This window comes from Cervus elaphus, chromosome 10 (genome assembly GCF_910594005.1).
Source record: "Cervus elaphus chromosome 10, mCerEla1.1, whole genome shotgun sequence".
In the NCBI taxonomy this organism is placed as follows: Eukaryota; Metazoa; Chordata; class Mammalia; order Artiodactyla; family Cervidae; genus Cervus; species Cervus elaphus.
The window spans coordinates 28,184,511-28,205,638 of NC_057824.1; the positions used below are offsets into that span (position 1 = coordinate 28,184,511).

At 40.5% G+C, this 21,128-nt stretch overlaps 1 protein-coding gene across 1 annotated transcript in view; it reads right to left on the reverse strand.

Moving 5' to 3' along the window:
• The window catches only part of PDXDC1 (pyridoxal dependent decarboxylase domain containing 1), a 54,005-nt gene that overhangs the window by 24,667 nt on the left and 8,210 nt on the right, over positions 1-21,128 (reverse strand). The window contains exons 2-8 of the mRNA XM_043914383.1: positions 10,857-10,930; positions 10,281-10,346; positions 7,847-7,927; positions 5,746-5,892; positions 4,154-4,343; positions 1,700-1,768; positions 301-379 (exon numbers count right to left, since the gene is read on the reverse strand). Of these exons, the coding sequence (XP_043770318.1) occupies positions 301-379; positions 1,700-1,768; positions 4,154-4,343; positions 5,746-5,892; positions 7,847-7,927; positions 10,281-10,346; positions 10,857-10,930 (706 nt within the window). The remainder of the gene's footprint in view (positions 1-300; positions 380-1,699; positions 1,769-4,153; positions 4,344-5,745; positions 5,893-7,846; positions 7,928-10,280; positions 10,347-10,856; positions 10,931-21,128) is intronic.

The following is a 21,128-nucleotide window of genomic DNA, read 5'->3' on the forward strand; positions in this document are numbered from 1 at the left end:
CTGAATACAATTTGGTGAGCACAGCAGAAAGCGGTCTAAGTTAACTTGCTGTCTCAAAAGTGGAGATTTAAAGTGTGACATTTAAAAATTCAATTTAGAAAGAAAGCACATGATGGAGTAGAAAAGCACTTACATCCTAAATGAAAAAGTATATACACACAAACAAGAACTCCCAAAACAAACCGACATTTTACATTCTTAAGACTTGACCTCTTTTAGGCTAAGGACCAATCTTCTTTTTTTTTCCCGATCCTCTATCTTGTATGTCCAAAATGAAAGATTCTGGTTCATGACACCTACCAGCATTTGCAACAAGCAGCAGGGGCAGTTTTCCTCGTTCTATGTCATCTTTAATCAGTTTCTCCAGGAAGGCAACATCCTGGGATTGAAAGACAAACCACAAAAACATGAGACAACCAGCATAAAAGCTATACAAGGAAAAATGATGACTTCTGAATGAAGCAGATACTCTCAAAATTGATCAAATCAGTTTTTCTCTTGACAATTTTCCTTTTCAATCCTTCTAATTATTGATGAGAAAACAAAATCATTTTACTTGAAGATTAACTAGAAAACTCAGTTAAATGAGATTAAAGTTAGAAACTACATACACAAAACCAACATTTCTCTACTTTAAAACATTTATGATTTAAAAAATTCTCTTAAACTGGCCTCCCTGCCACCACAAAAACAGTCAAAAATGTATCTCTAATGTCATGCCAACAAAGGTGCATCTAGTCAAAGCTGTGGTTTTTCCAGTTAGTCATGTATGGATGTGAGAGCTGGACCATGAAGAAAGCTAAGTGCCAAAGAATTGATGCTTTTGAACTGTGGTGTTGAAGAAGACTCTTGAGAGTCCCTTGGACTGCAAGAAGATCAAACCAGTCAATCCTAAAGGATATCAGTCCTGAATGTTCATTGGAAGGACTGATGCTGAAGCTCCAATACTTTGTCCACCTGGTGTGAATCACTGGAAAAGACCCTGATGCTAGGAAAGATCGAAGGCAACAGGAGAAAGGGCTGACAGAGGATGAGATGGTTGGGTGGCATCACTGACTTGATGAACATGAGTTTCAGCAAGCTCTGGGAGTTGGTGATGGACAGGGAGGCTTGGCGTGCTGCAGTCCATGGGGCTGCAGAGTCGGATAAGACTGCAACTGAGCGAATGAACTGAGCTGAATGTTATTCAATGATGTATCTAAATCAGAAAACCTAACTACCTTGAAAAAGAAATGCAGAATCCTAAAACCTATCCCTTTTGCTTCAGTATGTCTGAAAATAAGCAGAATCCAATCCCAAGGATTATGATAAACAACCTCACTTTCAAAATCTGCCCATTCATAAATCCAGGTAACAGTGATAAGCATTTGAAAGGGATAAGCTTTAGAAGGAATTTCTGGTGCTTAACTGAACTCCATGTTTCTACTTAAAGCAGGTGATACAGTGATTATAAGACTCCTTAAGAGCCAGGTGCTGCTCACCTTAATGCCAGTCAACCTGTGCGGACGTTCAAACCTGGAAACAATGGGAAGATCTAAGCCACCCATGAATAATCTAATAACTATCTTGAGGCCAGTGAACAGAACCACAATTGAAAGGAAGATACAGTTTCAAAACACAATTCTTTCTTATTTTATGAACTTACCATCAGAGCTTATCTCTATATTTTACCATTGTAAACGTCACCATCAGAACTTACCATCTGATGCTGGGATCCAAACACAGTGTTACAGGGCACCCGGCACAAGCAGGGGAAAGGCAAGCCAAGCTGCAGGAAGAAACGTGCAGTTTCACAAGAAGGACCTTTGTCTCCATCCCCTCACGTCCCCAGAGACTGTGGTTCTAAGTCACAGCATTCTTTTAAAACAATCCCTCCCTTAGGAACACTTAATATATAAACATACAGATGTTAAAGTGTATCTAGAAAGTCAAGCCAAAAAAAAGAAAACAACTGGGGGGGAGGTAAATTTCCAGGAGCTGTCTTTTAAGAGGATAAAGACAATGTAAAATTTTCTAAATGAGTCAACTAAATGAGTAACTATCAACTCATCTTCTAAATGAGTACCTAATCTTTGTTGTATTTTAGAATATGCCAAAAAAACTTTTCCAAATGGAGAAACAAGCTGAGCCTTTAGCGTTTTGGGGGGTAATTTAGGATCCTCCCTCCAAGGATTAGTGGTAAATAACACCTCCTAAAGACATTCAAAGAACAACATGTATTTGTGGGCCCACCCATTCCTAAAAAGCAATAAATATGGACTAACAGATGTACACATCTCAAGAGAAATGAAGTCAGAGATATGGAGATGGTAATTGTCAGATAAATTTTATATTCTTAATTTTTAGCTTCCAAATCCTTAAGGAGATTATGTTTCAGGAATTTTTTAACACTTGAGCATACTGCTCTATATAACTAAGGCCTGTAAGCATTTACAGACCAAAAATTTAACAAGCACTTTATTCACATTTTTTTCCTGTAAAGAATCTTCGTTCTAAATTATGAACGTGAAACCCAAGTAAAACACACAATAAATAAATACAGAAATTAAAAATGAAAATGTCTTCCCATTCTCCCCACCCCGCAGACCCCTCAACTCAGCCACCAATGTGTCACTGTCGGGCTTCCCTGGTGGCTCAGACGGGAAAGACTCGCCTGCAATGCAGGAGACCCGGGTTCAACCTCTGGGTTGGGATGATCCCCTGGAGAAGGGAATGGCTACCGACTCCAGTAATCTTGCCTGGGGAATCCCATGGACGGAGGAGACTGGCAGGCTACAGTCCACAGTCACAGACTTGTACACGACTGAGCGACTAACATTACCCCATTAACAGGTTAGTACAGAACTTTCCAGATATTTTATAGGCAAAAATACAATGTATGTATACAAATATATTTTTCCAGGTATAAAAAAATGCACATTAGCATGTAAATCTTTTTAAAAACATGAACACCTGCCACTGCCTTTCCCACTTAACATCCTCACACATCTTTTGAAGACTCGATTGCTCTCCCAAGACAGCTCTGAGACCTAAGAGCCTGGCTCACAGCAGGTACTCAATAAGTAATTTGTTTCATGTTTCTACAGAGGTATTATAAAATTCCTCATTTTGTATACCCTTAAGAAGAGGGCAGGATTTCTTTTTTTTTGATGTGAAAATGGGTAAAAATACTCTGTATTGCTGACCTGATTTAGTCCATTTAGGTTAATATTTGTTGTTGCTGATTAGTCACCAAGTTGTGTCTAACTCTTTTTCAATCCCAGGGACTGTACCCCATCAGGCTCCTTTGTTGACGGAATTCTCCAGGCAAGAATACTGGAGTGGGTTGCCATGCCCTCCTCCAGAGAAGAAGAGGACACAATTTCTTGCCACCAGTGACCAAGGCTCAGAATCAACTCAACTCCCGAGTTTCCCCTGTGTATCTCCTGGGACTCCTCCATCTTACAGAAGACAATCCCTCCAATCCTATGGGTTTTGCTTTAAAATGTTCTTGGCCAAGAGGCTTAACAAGTTCTTGACTCAAGGTAGCACCCTAATCAAGCTTTCATAAATTCTAGAAAAGGATAATGCTCTTTGATCTAATAATTCCAGACTGGCTCTGAAAATCCATCTGAGAAATATAACCCCAAGTATAGAAAAAGCTTGATGCACAAAGATGTCCATAACAGCACTAAACCAAGAGAATTTCCCAAAAATGGTCATAAAAAGCTAAAGAATACAAACACTCTAATTGCCCAAAAGGAAAAAAAAAAAAGTTAAAATACTATACACTCACTTGAAGGAATATCATGAAGTCATTAAAAATATACTTTACTCTGAAGAACTGATAAAACATGATATGCGCCTATTACAACGGTAAGTGAAAAAAGCCATGTATAGCCATGTAAAAACATACATGCCCTCTGACTGATCAAAGTCTGAAAATAAATAAAGTAAAATGTTGACTGTGGCTGCCTTTGGGTAACTAAAAAATACATATATATCTCTCTAAACTTATTAATACACATTCATATATAAAAATGACATAACACACATGTAAGAAAATCATTTTTCTTTTCACTTGAAAAAAAAAGTGGCTAAAGAAATGGGTCAAAAACTCCTAGGACAGAACAAAGCATCATTTCTTGAAACGACTGCCCTTATGCCACATTACCTGATTACAGAGGTACTGGCCCAGGCCAGGCCTAGCAGCAGCACTTAGATAGATCACAGGCTTCCTGTTATATAACACGTTGAACCCATCCACTACGAAGTCTTCGTAACGGGAATGGATGGCAAGCCTACAGATCTTTGCGAGTCCTTCTCTTTCTTCTTCGTGGAAATAAGCACAGCCATTTTCATACCTGTTAAGAGACACTCATATGTCAGTATGTTCTTACCTCTGATTTTATAAGTCCCAGTCTTATAACCATGGAAGTAAATCTTTTCTCAGCCTAGAAACTGTCACCCAGACCAGTCAAAGGAGATAGGAATCACCCTCATCTCAGACGGCTGACAACTCACGGCAGCCGGAGGTTATAAAGAACAAAGGCAACGACCCTTCATCCACACTGAGCTCCAGGAACAGTAGGAACTAAGGAAAACCAGTAGGAAACAGGAATGCCTCAGGTACAAAAAGGCTGAAGGTCATGGATCAGCTTACTTCACCAGGAAGTCGGCACTGGATAATGTAGGCATGGTTTTTAGTAGTGTCAGCCCTAAAACATCCAAAGTAAGTAAAACTGTCAATAACGCTAGTCAGGCTAAGTTTTGCTTTCACTATTATCTGCTTGGAACCTTTTATTCTTCTCCAACTCTAAAGAGAAAGAGAATTTCAATTACAGGTGTTGGATTTTTATTAGAAGAAAATTTCTCCTTTGCCACATAGGCAAACTCATACTTTTGCCAGGCCAAGCTCTTTTCCACCATCTGAAAATGAGTCTCCCAAGTTATTAAACGTTCCAACGTTAGGTAAACATTCCTTTTCCATAGAAGTAACAGCATAAATAAACACAAAATACCACTGGTCTTGTATCTTCTACCAACTACATACTTTGCTAGAATTCCTTAATAATGACAGTATTTATCACTGTATAAAGCAAATCAATTTCACAACACATACTCGTCTTCCTTATAACAGCATTTCCTTTCTACTAAAACACAGCTAATACTTTAAATAAAAATGCTCGAATCCAGGGACTTCCCTGGTGGTCCAGTAGTTAAGAATGGGGGCATGGGTTCAATCCCTGCTCGAGGAACTAAGATCCAGCATGCCACACAGCATGGCAAAAAAAAGAGAAAAACTCCCCAAAACTTGTCTCCATTTCACTGCTACATCTTCTATCAACATGTGCCAACTAGGAATCTTCTTTTTCTTTATTTTTATTTTTTTAAAATCATGGAAGTATGATAACACATTTATAGGAGACTTAGAAAATACAGAGTAAGGTTACATAGAGTTCTACTATATATAGTAACAAATAAGAAACTGTGGACATTATTCAACAGTACAGGCTCATGTTCTTAGCTCTTCACACGTATTAATTCATTGGTTCATTTAATCCTCACAACAATGTCATCAGCTGATATTAAGGCTATCTCCATTGCACAGATAAGTAAACTGAGGCATGGAGTGGTTAAGTAATTCTTCCAAAAGGAAAGGGAAGAGGCAGATCTGATTCTAGGCAGCACAGCTCCAGAAGAGAGACTTCTCACAGTGCATATCCAACTCATAAATGCCTTTACCGGAAACTAAAAACTTATTACCTGAAAATTCTGCAGAGCCATAAGGTAGTGTCTGAAAGTATCCTGGTAGTAAGTTTTCTCAGCTTCTCTTTATCCAGAGTTGAAATGTAAGCTCCCAGACTATGCCCCAACAAAGATATATGACCTTGTTCTCCAATATTCTGAATTCTGTTAATCAAAATATATTAGATTTTAAAAAAGGTATTAGTCTAAGCATAAATAAATAAAACTTAGAGACACAGTATTCCACAAAAATTTCTGTCACATTTGAAATGCACTTAATGGCCTAGAAGGCAGAAATTGAGATAAATTTAGAAAATTCAATGTGTAATAAGGTATTAATAGCTTAGGGAGAAATTTTCTTTCTGAATTCAAGTCCTAGGAGATAAATATCCTTTTTATTGAATACCAACTAACTACACAAACTGTTTTTAAATAATTTTCTCCAAAAAAGTTTCTTAAATTAAAGACTAGCTGTAAGAATTATGGAGAGTAGAGCTGAGATAAAATGTGCAGAAAACAATTTAAGAATCAATGGATGAAGATAAATTCCCTGCATTAAATAGCTATTTATAACAATTCACCAAATTCAAGGGGAACTAGGTATTGTTTTGCATATAATTAAAGAGGATGGACTAATTTCTCTTATAAAGAATAAATATAATAATGAAAATGACAAAAAAATCAACAGGATTCTGAGCAGAGACAGTTCATAGAAAAGGAAATATAAATGGGTCTTAAAACATACAAAAAAGACACTTAACCTGATTCTTAAGAAAAATGCAAACTAAAGCTATGCTAAAATATCATTTCTTACCTATCAGACTGGCAACAGTCCTTAAGTTTGCTAATACCCTTGTAGGTAAAGGTGTGGGGGGAAAACTCTCACACACACAGAATGGGCATGTGAATGGGCACAATTCCATGAAGGGAAATGTGGCAGTATCTGTCAAATTTACAAATACACAAACTTATTCGGTCTAGCAATCCCACTTCTAGGACTTTAATCTCCAGAAACACTACTTTGAGGAAATGACACATGTGCAAAGTTACTAGCTGCAGGAATGTTTGTAAGAGTAAAACATGAATCGGAGACTAGTTAAATAAAATATGGCTCACCCACTGAGTAACACTGTGTACATGTTCAGTCGTGTCCGACTCTTTGCAACCCCGAGGACCGCAGCCCACCAGGCTCCTCTGTCCATGGGGTTTTCCAGGCAAGAGTGCTGGAGTGGGTTGCCACTTTCTCCTCCAGGGGGTCTTCCCGACCCAGGGGTCAAACCCACGTACCCTGCACTGCAGGTGGAGTCGTTACTGCTGAACTATCAGGGGAGCCCCAGAGCAACATTAAACAGCTCTTAAAGGAGAAAGCTCCTTGTGGACTGCTATTCCAGGAACTTTAAGACATTAATGAAAAAAGCAAGACACAGAACAACGTGCAGAGTATTTTGGTCCTGGAAGCAGTAAGCATAGACATCTGGCTTGGGTGTACGTTACGTGTACATGAAGTATCTCTGAAGAATACACAAGAAACTAGCAACTTATCTCTAGCAAGTAGAACAAGCTAGGGAGGGAGAGGTAAGAAGGAATACTGCCTTTGCATATATACCTTTTCTATCTTTTGAAATCTGAACCCAAAGAATGCATTACTTATTCTAAAAAACATTGTATTTAAAACAATTAAAGAGAAAATAAAACTAGATAAATTGCTTGATAGATGCATAAATGGAAATAAGATAAACAGATGATTCACAGATGGCGTGTCCTGCCACCAATGAATTCAGCTGCAGTACTTCTCAATAATCAAAAGCCCAGAAACAGAAGCAGCCAGAAATAGAGAAGCACACAGCAGCTACCCTCTGGCCCCTGCGCCAGCCCCTCCCTAAGACACAAGACCATAAAAATGACAAGGTTTTAGTTTTAGTAAATGATTTCCTTTTACAAAATACATTATCTAAAACATGTCAAAGTCTCCCTGAAGGAAGTGAATGTTGTTGTAACTTCATATATAATCTGGAATGAAATAAGGCTTATTATTGCAGCAACTTGTATGAATGTAATCATTATCAAAATCAAGAACACATATACTTTCAAAGAGAAGTTGCCAACCGTTCTCCATTACCGGGTGCTCTGGGGCTCCTCGTCTTCATCTCCGTGCATCAGATTCTGAACTAACTGGAGGATGCTCACCATGTCTTGTCCACTGCGGAACAGAAAAACAGTTGACAGACAGGGGAAAAACACATGCCACCCGCTCCCCTCACCACCAGTCTCTCACTATTTCTCTTGTCTAAACTAGCTTTGATATCGTCTTGTTACAACAGAAATAATGTTTTTTGAGATACAGTATACACCATCTTGTTTTTTAAAAATAAACCTTAAGTTATCAACTGAATTCTGAATATAACCACATGTACATTAAAGTATTAGTTGCACTGCTCGCTTCAGCAGCATATATACTAAAGTATTAGTTGCTTAGTTGTGTCCGACTCTTTGCGACCCCATGGACTGTAGCTCTCCAGGCTCCTCTGTCCATGGAATTCTCCAGGCAGGAATACTGGAGTGGGTAGCCATTCCCTTCTCCAGGAGATCTTCCCAACCCTGGGATTGAACCTGGGTCTACTGCATTGAGGCAGATTCTTGATCATCTGAGCCACCATGGAAGCCCCTTACTTGTGATTAATTAAATCTTCTACCTGAATGTAAATTTGATTTTTAAAAATTTCACTAGCTTTAGCAGTATTTCTCTACCAGTTCATTTGAGTCTTGGACACTGCTTAGTAAGCATGTTATAAGGGCAAAAATAGTCCTTCTAAGCTGCTGGAAAATCACAAAAGCAGCAAGAGTACTCCAATACCACTGGTGTATCTCCCATCCAAGTACTAACCAGGCCCGACCCTGCTTAGCTTCCGAGATCAGACGAAATCGGGCGCGTTCAGGGTGGTATGGCTGTAGACACCACTGGTGTATCTAAGTTCCCTCCATGCGGGATTCCTGTCTGTTTGTTCTAATAGAGTTAAACATGAAACGCAGGCATCGCTTATTACCACCTCTTCCCCAAACTGGAGAAACTGGAGATTTCCTTGGAGTATAAACAGACTTACTTCTGTCCAAGATACGTTTTTAAATGCTCATTACGTGAGGAGGTGGAAACATGAGAAGAACGTGAGGGGTGCAGTTGTTAGCAATGGCAAGGTGACTCGCAAAACATGTGATGTCAAAATGCTACCACTCTATCAATGAGGTGACATAAAAAGTTCTCCCTTTTGAAAAACAATGTCCCCAAACCCATCTTCCTCACAGTTCTGACCTTCACATGTGAGAGACTCTGGTCCTTAGACTTTATGTAGAGATGAGGCCAGGTGACCTTCAGGAAACCCTACATTACAAAACTATGAGGACGCCATTCGATCATGAAAAACACTGAGCTCTGTGCCTGGGAAGTGGGCTCTCAGATGTGGCTATTAACATTATTAGTGTGAACACCCTGGACATGTGTCATTAATGCATTCCCATTCTGAGAATTACAGATGTTCCTGGCAGTATCTCTTCTAGGGAAACTTCTGCAAGATGAGTAGAACGCTACAATTCCCTTCAGAGGGCCCAGAATGAGGAGACTTATAAGATCTGGTTCCTGTTCTCAGCTGGAAAATGAACTTCACCCATTGAAGACCTCCAGTCAGTATCCTCCATCCACTGGGATCCTTCTTCTGTTCTTTTGCAATCTTGTACATGTTTATATTCGGGTCAAAGGACAACTTAAGGGAGTTGTACTATTTACCTATGTACAGTTTCCTGGTTATAAAAAAAAAAATAAGTTTGTCCGAAGGAAACTGGGCCAGGACTTAAACTCCAAATTAAGTGCTAACATCCTGTAAAAACTGTTGACTGGATAACTATTTTCCTGATATTTTCCCTGCCACTTCAAACCACAAACATGTGACAGATTTCGTTTAGCTACCAAAAAATAAATCACTCTACTAATAAATGAGCTGATATTTTCCTTTCATTTTCCTTTCCTTACTATATAATACAGTGGTAAATTTTATCAAGTTAAAATAACTCTCACAATAAAGCTCAGTCTACCAAATAGATTGCTGTTTTCAAGGATGAAACAAGTATGATAGTTGAGTTATATTGTGAGTCTGAATATGCTTCTAAGAGGTTGTGTTAAACTCTGAATGGGGAAGGGGGAGAAACAGTAGGTACAGCATCATCACCAACCAGCCAACAGCATTTCAGTTTTCTGATGACACATTGCATAGAACTCTCAATTTGCTTTGTGTTCATTAGAATTGTAAATCAGTGACGGTAAAATCTTGGTTTAAAGAAAATGTACACCCCACGTAAAGGTGCTTATCTTTTTTTTTTAACTTTTTATTTAATACTGGAGTACAGCTGATTAACAATGTTGTGATAACTTCAGGTGGACAGCAAAGGGGCTCAGCCATACATACACACGTATCCACTCTGCCCCAAACTCCCCTCCCGTAACACTGAGCTGAGGTTCCCTCTGCTCAACAGTGGGAAAAGTGCTTCTCTCCCTTGCCACCTACCTGCCTTGCAGTGGCCCTGGAATATCCCCTGATGGGAGCTTCTTTCCATTTTCCTCCTCTGTTCTTCTAATTTAAGGGAAATAAAAAATTGTTATATTTCTAACACTGGAGCATGAACATGTGATAATGTTGCTCATAAGCTCTAGTAACTGATGTGGGATTTGAAACACACATTCCCCCCACCCCCACCCATCTCAGCCCCCCCAGGCTGGGGTATAGTTTAATTTCAGGAAAAGAATACTAAAAAAAAAATAATAATACTTCAACCCATTTCTTGTTTACTTGATGTGCTATATGACCTGAATATACAGTAAGAAGTATTTATAGAGTCAAGTTAATATATTAAGTAAACTTTTAATAGGCAGAACTGAAAATTATAAGTCCTGCCCCTCAATTTCAAAATCCTTTAATGATAAAGCACCTTCCACTCAAGACAAACACCAGTTTTAAAGTCAGCTGCAGCTAAGCATGATGTTCTGAAAGCAAGAGGTGTCTTTAACAGCAGGAAACCAGTGCCACCAGTTTCGCAGCAGGTTGAACATGTTTAATGGGGTCACGTCTGTTCCACAGGCTCACCTCTGACTGTCCTCGAGCATCTTCATGGCTTCCTTCAAGTTTTTTCCCATTTCAGCTAGAGTAGGGTCTGCTATCTGGAAAAAAATTTTTCAAAAGGTTAAATGTTAACAACCTTCTATTACTTCCACAACAGAGTTCACCAAGAAAAAAACTATAAGTCCATTTTCTTCTGGATTTATTATAATATACTCGGGTTATTAAGCACATGCTTGATTTCAAAATTCCAACAATTAAAGGTATAACATGAAAAAGTCCCACTCCCCCGGGGAGGCCACTTTTGACATCTATCTCTCCAAGACTCCCTTTACTCATGTGCGCTTCTCCACATTGCTTTTTTTCTGTTTTACAGTGAATACGGTTCCACATCAGTGGGTCCACTTCATTCTCCTTAGCGGTTATACCTTTTTGCATGTGAGGGATGTATTATAGTTTATTTAACAGTCCTGAATTAATGGACCTTTTAGGTTACTTGAGTTTTCCACTATTAGAAGAAGATCCAGGAAAGTTCGAATAGCACACTATTTGTTTTACAGCTGTAGTAGGCTGAAAAATGGGGCTTCCCTGGTGGACCAGTGGTAACAATCTGCTTGCAATGCAGGAGATGTGGGTTCGATCCCTGGGTTGGGAAGATCCCCTGGAGAAGGAAATGGCAACCCACGCCAGTGTTCTTGCCTGGGAAATCCCATGGACAGAGGAGCCTGGAGGGCTATAGTCCATGGGGTCGCAAAGAGTCGGATACTGCTTAGCGACTAAACCACCACCACCGAGCTGAAAACTAGCCCCCCAAAAGATGTTCATATCCTAGTCCCTAGAACTTGTGAATGTGTGTCCCTTATGTGACAAAGTCTGTGCAGATGTGATTAAACTATGGATCATCCAGGTGAGCCCTAAGTGCAACAGCATGAACCAACAGGACAGAACAGGAAGGAGACCACACGTGACCACAGAGAGCAGGAGATGTGTAGACAGTACAGAGGGAGGTTTGAAGATGTTGCCCTTAAAACTGGAGTGATGGGACCCCCAATAAAGGCAGGGTGGTTGGCAAGCAACATAAGCTGGAACAAGAAAGCAAGGGACACACCTTTGGAGGGAGTGCGCCCTGCCATCCCTTGATTTCAGTTCAACGACAATGATTTCAAACTTCTGCCCTCCAGAACTGAGAGAGAATATATTTCTGTTGTTCTGAGCTACCCAGTTTGTGCTAACAGGTTACAGCAATCACATGAAACTCCTACAGTCAAGAATTTGCAAGTGCTTCTAAAACCTCCGGACACTCACCCAAACTGGTAATAGTGACGTCTTCAAAGATTCAGAGGGAGTCTTTATCATTCACGTCCTTTTGGATTTTAGTACCAAGTGTACATCTACCTCCCATTCAAAACATAGACGGAACTAAATTTTTTAAATTCTCGCAGAAATAAAACATTCACTCTTTCTTAACATCTCTAAAACAATTTTTAGGGAGACAGCCTTGTTGCCTTGAATCTCTATGTAGTATGAGTTGAGTTATAAACAATTATAGAAGCTCTCTTTTGGTCGCCTCTTAATCAAGTGTACTTCAAGTGCGTTTATCTGCATTTTCTTCCTATTGTCTACTGTGCCTAGCAATAGTTTATCTTATGTAGATGTGCAATGAGTATTACCTCCAGTATTGCATTACCTCCTCAAAATTGTGTTCTTTTTCTTAAAGAAATTCTACTGTTTACCAGTGTGAGAATACTGGAGTGGGTAGTCATTCCCTTCTCCAGGGGGTTTTCCCCATCTACGGATCAAACCTGCATCTCCCACACTGCAGGCGGATTCCTTACCGTCTGAGGCACCAGGGAAGCCCCACTGTAAGTATCAGAAAATGTCAAATCAAGAAGGGACCTTAGGGGTCTAGTCTAGGAATTGCCAATCTGCATTCTTTTGAGCCTTAAGACTCTTGGGAAGAACTTTAGGGAGAAGGGGCTTGGCAGCAGCCTGGAGCTTCCAGCTCTGCTCCCCTTTAAGGAGATCAGCTGTTTTTAACAACAGGGTTTTGAGTCAAGTTTCCAAAAAAGCAAAAGTATAGCATGAAAGCCTCTGTTTCCAGTCTAACATTTTAATTATTTATAAAACTCACTTATTTTTGCCCGCACTGCAAGGCAAGTGGGATCTTAGTTCCCCAACCAAGGGTGGAACCAGTGGCCCCTGCAGTGGAAGTACAGAGTCCTAACTACTGGACCGCCAGGCCAGGGAAGTTGTGGTGTCACATTTCAGAGAGGAAACTAAGACTTAGAGAAAGACAGTGACTTGCCTAGGCTCATGGAACTAATAAAAGACGGAGAGCTGCCAGAATCCTGGTTTCCTGATCTGTTTCTGCCTCTATTACATCACACTGATTCTACAAGAGGTTAGAAAAGAATCACGTAGCCACATCCAACCTGATTTTTTATAAAAGATAGAAAAATCACTTAAAAAACAACAGGCGTTTCCAATAAAAATCACAATTTAAATATAACCACAAGGTGGGTGAGAGAGCAATCTAAAAGGTCTCCTTGTTCTTCCTTAACAATTCTGAGTAGGACAAGGAACAAGATAACGGTCAAGAGAAGTGATCTTGCTCCCCGGTCTGCTGGTCAAGGTCCTTACACCCACATCTCCTGTGACACTCCAACCTCTGAGCATCTGGCCAAATGCAAAGACAAGCAGTTCGCTTGATTAGTTACTCTTCCCTGTTTCATGCTCATAACATCTGTGCCGTCTGAAACGTCCCTGTGCCTTTTATCTACTGCTGACCACCTATTTCTGGCGTGCTGCGATTCATGGGGTCGCAAAGAGTCGGACACGACTGAGCGACTGAACTGAACTGAACCACCTATTAAATCAGGATCCACCACTTTCAAGAAACCCTTATGGATAAAATCCCTTTCACTTTTTCACATCCCCTCTAATGATGTCGATACCATTTTTTCCTAAATCAAACATCTGGACTCACTGCCTGACAAACGACTGTACTAACATTTACAGGGACAGCAGGACGGAAGGCTTGAGCCTGGGGCCATTCTCGCATGTACCTGCCCAATCTCTCACACCCCTCACTGGGAGCTGTGCTACAGGTGGTCTGCCCAGGACAGGTATTCTCCCCAGCAAGATCACGTGCTTCTTGAAGGCAGCTATTCAGACTCCCACTGATTTTGCCTTCTCTTATAGGCCTAAAGGGCTTCCCTGGTCGCTCACTGGTAAAGAATCTGTCTGCAAGGCAGGAGATGCAGATCTTATCCCAGGGTGAGGAAGATCCAGTGGAGAAGGAAATGGCAACCCACTCCAGTATCCTTGCCTGGAGAATCCCATGGATAAAGGAGCCTGGAGGGCTAAAGTCCATGAGGTTGCAAGAGTCAGACACAACTCAGCAGCTAAACAACAATAGGCCTAAAATGTCTAAAGTCAGCCTGAGTCTTGGATTGCCATATTGCCTCTGAAACCCCTCAGGAAGGCACAGCATATTGGATATCAACATATTGGCTCTAAGTTCAACACAGCTAACTTTTCCTATTAAGACTGAACAGATTTTTCAGTTAAGAATAGACAAAGTAGTTGACTTAAGAAGCTGCTTCATATGATAATACTTATTTTTAAACATCAGAATCACATGTGATGACAAGACGCTGACACTGAAAGAGGCAGGAGGGAAGTGCAGCTTCATATTTCCCCATCTGAGTCTCTCTCTCTCTCAAGAGCACACATTCATTGAGTGGAAAGGCTGACATTTAAATTGTTCTTGCTCCTACTCTCTTTTAGGGAGTGAAGTGGGGGCAGGGGGTGGGGTAGTGGATGGGTAAGGAAAATAGCACGTTTAGTTAAATGTGAATAGAATGTGACTCCAAGGCTATAGACCCGCATGGGCTTGTTCTGTTAACAGGATAATCCAAAATATAAAACGTTACCCAGCTGCAGGATATCAGGCCTTAAGTCAAAGAATGCTCTAAGAAAAATATTTATCAATTGGTTACTTAAAACTAAAAGCCATGCCTCCATACACTTCTGCTGAGGACAGTGACTACTTTCTTCTTCACATTCCCCAACCTCAATACCTGTTACAGGGCCAGACAAGGGACATGTGTGATAAATGTTAAGAAACAATAGCAGGGCAACAGCTAGACACAAACCAAAATGAGCGAAGAATTAAGTTGAATAAAGATGTCCATCATTCAGTATTTAGAAGAAGCCTGTTTTACACTAGTCAGGGAAGAAAAAACTAATATTCTATGTCAGGTTCCTGGGGAAAATGTCACATTTTTCAACCCTTAGCACCTAATACAGGGTCTGGCACAGAAAAAGGACTCAATGAGATTTGTGATCCTTAATTTACTCAATTGCTCTCTATACTCTAGGCATCATCTAATTAACACCTTTATACACATTGTTGTTGTTTATTCGCTAAGTCAGTTTGACTCTTTGTGACCCTATGAACTGCAGCACACCAGGCTTTTGTGTACATCACTATCTCCCAGAGTTTGCTCAAACTCATGTCCATTGAGTTGGTGATGTCATTCAACCATCTCATCCTCTGTCGTCCCCTTCTCCTCCTGCCTTCAATCTTTCCCAGCATCAGGGTCTTATCCAATGACTCAGCTCTTTGCATCAGGTGGCCAAAGTATTGAAGCTTCAGCATCAGTCCTCCCAATGAATATACAGAGTTGATTTCCTTTCGGATGGACTGGTTTGACCTCCTTGCTGTCCCTTGAGAGGGACTCTCAAGAGTCTTCTCCAGCACCACAGTTCAGAAGCGTCAGTTCTTCAGCACTCAGTCTTCATGGCCCACATATGGTCTTGACATCCATATACAACTACTGGGAAAACCATTTATCATTGACTGTACGGACAATCATTAGCAAAGGGATGTCTCTGCTTTTCAACATGCTGTCTAGGTTTGTCATGGCTTGCCTTCCAAGGAGCAAGCATCTTTTAATTTCATGGCTGAAGTTACCATATGCAGTGATTTTGGAGCCCAAGAAATTAAAATCTGCCACTGCTTCCACTTTTTCTCCATCGACTTGCCATGAAGTGATTACATACATTACTTCCTAGCAAACTCAAAGGCACAGAGTTAGTAGGCTTCAGAGCCAGAATTTAAAACAAGGTCTGGGGATTTCCCTGGCAGTCCAGTGGTTAAGACTCCAAGCGTCCGATGCAGGAGGTGCAGATTTGATCCCTGGTCAGGGATCTAAGATCCCACGTGCCCTGAGGTGTGGCCAAAAAAAAAAAAAAAATTTTTTTTTTAAATAAAACAAGGTCTGAATTACTCTAGAACCAGTGCCCTCAGCCACTAGGCAATACTGCCCTTCAATTTCATCAAATAAGAAAACAAAGCAACTTACACTTTGAAAAAGTTCTTGTCTCCAAATCATAATTAGAGCTAAGTGAGGTCTCATTTTAAAGGTAATCCTTGTTTGACTGATGTTTTCACCTAGATAAATGTTAGTTTATCAGAAGACTCTTCGTATGGATAAGATTTCTATTCTACAACAGCCTCAACTAGATGATCATAAACTTATTACCCAAACCAGAGCATATTTACGAGTCAAGGCAGCACTGTTAATAATTAAGCCAGGACGACAGGTACAAACCGGGACAGTCCTGGGCAAAGCAGGATGTACAGTCACCCCAGCCTTCACTCCAGTGTTTACTTCCTATCTTAAATCAGTACTGCACCGAGCGAAGGCCAGGCAAATGTTTGCAGTGCTGGCTGTTCATGAGTGGTAAGGTAAAACCAAAGACAGCACACAATTCAAAAGGAGTGCACTGCGGGGCAGGCACTGCCCATGGCGCTTTCCTCAATGCTCAAGATCGCACGGTACTGTTACGAGAGACACCTTTTCCTACCTATAAACAACATACTTTCCCTCATTGAAATCTTGAGTACAGGGACCTGATTAAAAATTGGGGGCCAACTAGAAACAATTCCTGAAAAAAGGCCCCTTTATTAACAAAAAAAAGCAACAGAGTCTAACCATCCCCCCCCCCTTTTTTTTAACACAAAGGGGCTGCTTCCTCCAAAAGTTTATTGCGTAGATGAATTTACTGGACAAGATAGGGATATCTTTGTCTCCAAGACAGTTCAGGATGAAGGAGGTGAGTAGGCAAGAAGACACTTGAGGTTTTTCAGACTCGTTGTTGTTCAGTTGCTCAGTCATGTCAGACTCTTTGCGACCCATGGACTGCATGCAGCACTCCAGGCTTCCCCGTCCTTCACTCTCTCAAACTCATGTGTTTGTTCAAACTCGTGACCGTCAAGTCAGTGATGCCATCCAACTATCTCAACCTCCATCATCCCCTTCTCCTGCCTTTGATCTTATCCAACATCAGGGTTTTTTCCAATGAGTCAGCGTTTCACATCAGGTGGCCAAAGTATTGGAGCTTCAGCATCAGTACTTACAAAGAATATTCAGGGTTGATTTCCCTTAGGACTGACTGGTTTGCTGTCAAAGGGACTCTCAAGAGTCTTAGGGTGGGAGTGGTGGTTTAGTCGCTAAGTCGTGTCCAACTCTTGCGACCCCATGGACTGTAGCCTGCCAGGTTCCTCTGTCCATGGGGATTCTCCAGGCAAGAATACTGAAGTGGGTTGCCATTTCCTTCTCCAGGGCAAGAGCCTTATACAGCACCACAATTCAAAAGAACCAATTATTTGGGGCTCGGCTTTCTTTACAGTCCAACTCTCACATCCATACATGAAAGTGAAAATGAAGTCTCTCAGTCGTGTCCAACTCTTTGTGACCCCCATGGACTATCTAACCACCCCTTTTGAAGTCAGTTGGCGTTTAGTCTGTTTCCCTTCCATCATCTTTTCTGCTGTCTTGAAGCAAGAAAACCCAGGCTCAACACGAACATGGTGTTTCAAGATGCTTTTCTAGGAAAGGGCCCTGAGCCAACACACTCTTCTGCATTGGACTCCTAGGGTCTCCACTCAACTGGGGTCCTTCAGCCCTCAAGAGGCTTGGAGCAATTATACTGTTTAAAAACAGAGCGCAAATGTGCAACAAAGCATATACAGAGTGTGTATACCCACTGGTTCACTTTCTAATTACAAAACCACCACATGTACACTACTGAAAATTCAGAATCCATTATTAAACTGTTAGCCATTAGGCTGCAAATTTGTAAATTATATTTCAGCTACGGCTGATTCTGTGTAATGAAGTGGATTCCATATTTTTGCTTCAATTATGTCTAACAGAGATGCATGGCTTAATGCAATTTCAAAGCTCCTAAGGAGAACCATTTAATTGCTCATATGGTGACTGTCAGAGAACTAGACAGCTCATTTTGTAAAACAAGCCCTGCCATTCACTCTTTTTTTTTTTTTTTTTCCATTCACTCTTTTATAAGCATTTTTTAACAATGACTTTTATACTAGTGGATTTCCATCACTTTCAGTGTGGGATATTAAAATATTCTGCCACTATCAAAAGAAGAAATAGCATATATGTAATGTTAAAATACCACTAAAATTCTCACAATTTAAATGTTAGAAGAAAAAAAATTGAAAGTCAAATGCAAGGTAAAATAGCAAAGGAGGTCTAAAAGTAACACTCAACTTTTCAAAGTTGTAGGAAACTAAATTTATTTGGAAAATAAATTGTTTGAATTAACTAAAAAAAATACTTATTTTTGCCTTTGGCTAGAATTATATCACCTCAGTTATGAGGTAATACTCCTATTATTTGAAATATGTTATATTTATCATTTTACTCTATTTCATTCTTCTGAAAAACTGCTGGTCATGATCTGCTAAATTGATCTGACATCTCATATATAGGATGTAACCTGCAGTTTAGGGGATGGAGACTCACACCATTTTAATGGATGTCACTGAAAATTCATATCCAGTTATTAGTAACTGAATAAACAATCATTTGTTAATAGACAAGTTTTATTAACTGAGAGGTTGTTTGTAATAACCTTTCAAAAATGGACACTACAGCAGCAGCAGAATAAAATCCCAGGGCCAAAGATTTGGGAACCACTGCTCTCCAGGGCTTCCCTGGTGGCTCAGACGGTAAAGAATCTGCCTGCAATGTGGGAGACGTGGGTTCGATCCCTGGGTTGGGAAGATCCCCTGGAGGAGGGCGTGGCAGCCACTCCAGTGTTCTTGCCTGGAGAATCCTCATGGACAGAGGAGCCTGGGGGGCTACAGTCCATGGAGTTGCAAAGAGCCAGACACGGCTGAGCGACTAAGCACAGCACAGCCAGCTCTACACACACTTAAAATTCTTTCAGCTTCCAAGGTGCTTAATGAGCCTTGAACGCATTTTCTTCAATGAAACCGGCCCACCAAAGTGTGACCCGAAATTATATTATTCACTTTCACATGAAGGACAGAAACATAGGACAGAAACGATATGGACTTAACAGAAGCAGAAGAATACACAGAAGAACTATACAAAAAAGATCTTAATGACCCAGATGATCAAGATGGTGTGATCACTCGCCTAGAGCCAGACATCCTGGAGTCCAAAGTCAAGTGGGTCTTAGGAAGCATCACTATGAACAAAAATAGTGGAGGTGATGGAATTCCACCTGAGCTATTTCAAATCCTAAAAGATGATGCTGTGAAAGTGCTGCACTCAACATCCCAGCAAATTTGGAAAACTCAGCAGTGGCCACAAGGCTTAAAGGTCAGTTTTCACTCCAATCCCAAAGAAAGGCAATACCAAAGAATGTTCAAACTACCACACAACTGCACTCATCTCACATGCTAACAAAGTAATGCTCAAAATTCTTCAAGCCAGGCTCCAACAGTATGTGAACTGTGAACTTCCAGATGTTCAAGCTGGATTTAGAAAGGCAGAGGAACCAGAAATCAAATTGCCAGCATCCGATGGATCATCGAAAAAGCAAGAGAGTTCCAGAAAATAAGGCAGTTCTATTCTGCCTTATTGACTATGCCAAAGCCTTTGACTATGTGGATCACAATAAACTGTGGAAAATTCTGAAAGAGATGGGAATACCACACCACCTTACCTGCCTCCTGAGAAATCCGTATGCAAGTCAAGAAGGAACAGTTAGAACTGGACATGGAACAACAGACTGGTTCCAAATCGGGAAAGGAGTACGTCAAAGCTGTATATTGTCACCCTGCTTATTTAACTTATATGCAGAGTACATCATGCAAAATGCCAGGCTGGATGAAGCAGAAGCTGGAATCAAGATTTCTGGGAGAAATATCAATAACCTCAAATATGCAGATGACATCACCCTTATGGCAAAAAGCAAAGAAGAGCCTCTTAATGAAAGTGAAAGAGAAGAGTGAAAAAGTTGGCTTAAAACTCAACATTCAGAAAAGTAAGATCATGGCATGCAGTCCTATCACTTTATGGCAAATAGATGGGGAAACAGTGGAAACAGTGACAGACTTTATTTTCTTGGGCTCCAAAATCACTGCAGATGGTGACTGCAGTCATGAAATTAAAAGATGCCTGCTCCTTGGAAGAAACACTATGACCAACCTAGATGGCATATTAAAAAGCAGAGACATTACTTTGCCGACAAAGGTCTGCCTAGCCAAAATTATGGCTTTTCCAGTAGTCATGTATGGATGTGAGAGTTGGACTATAAAGAAAGCTGAGCGCTGAAAAACTGATGCCTTTGAACTGTGGTGTTGGAGGAGACTCTTGAGAGTCCCTTGGACTGCAAGGAGATCCAACCAGTCCATCCTAAAGGAAATCAGTCCTGACTATTCATTGGAAGGACTGATGCTGAAGCTGAAACTCCAATTCTTTGTCCACTTGATGTGAAGAACTGACTCATTTGAAAAGCCCCTGATGCTGAGAAAGACTGAAGGCAGGAGGAGAAGGGGATGACAGAGGATAAGATGGTTGGATGGCATCACTGACTCAATGGACATGAGTTGGAGTAAGCTCTGGGAGTTGGTGATGGACAGGGAGGCCTGGCGTGCTGCAATCCATGGGGTTGCAAAGAATCAGACATGACGGCGTGACTGAACTGAACTGATGTGACTATACACAACTGCCAAAACTCAAACTGTGTAATTAAAGTGTGTGTTTTTATTGTAAATAAATTGTTCCTTAATTTTTAAAAAAGGAGGGCAAACTGATTGAGTCAACTGAAAAGAAATATTCAGCAAATAACAATACAAGTGGTAAAGTGATGTGACAAAGTTCACAAACGGTATATGAGTAACAGCTATTTTAAAAATGCAGAGCTAAACCTCTAAAAAGAAGCAATGCCCCGGAAAGGTAAAGTCTAAATGTAATTTAAAAATATATAAATCATAACATTCATTAACAA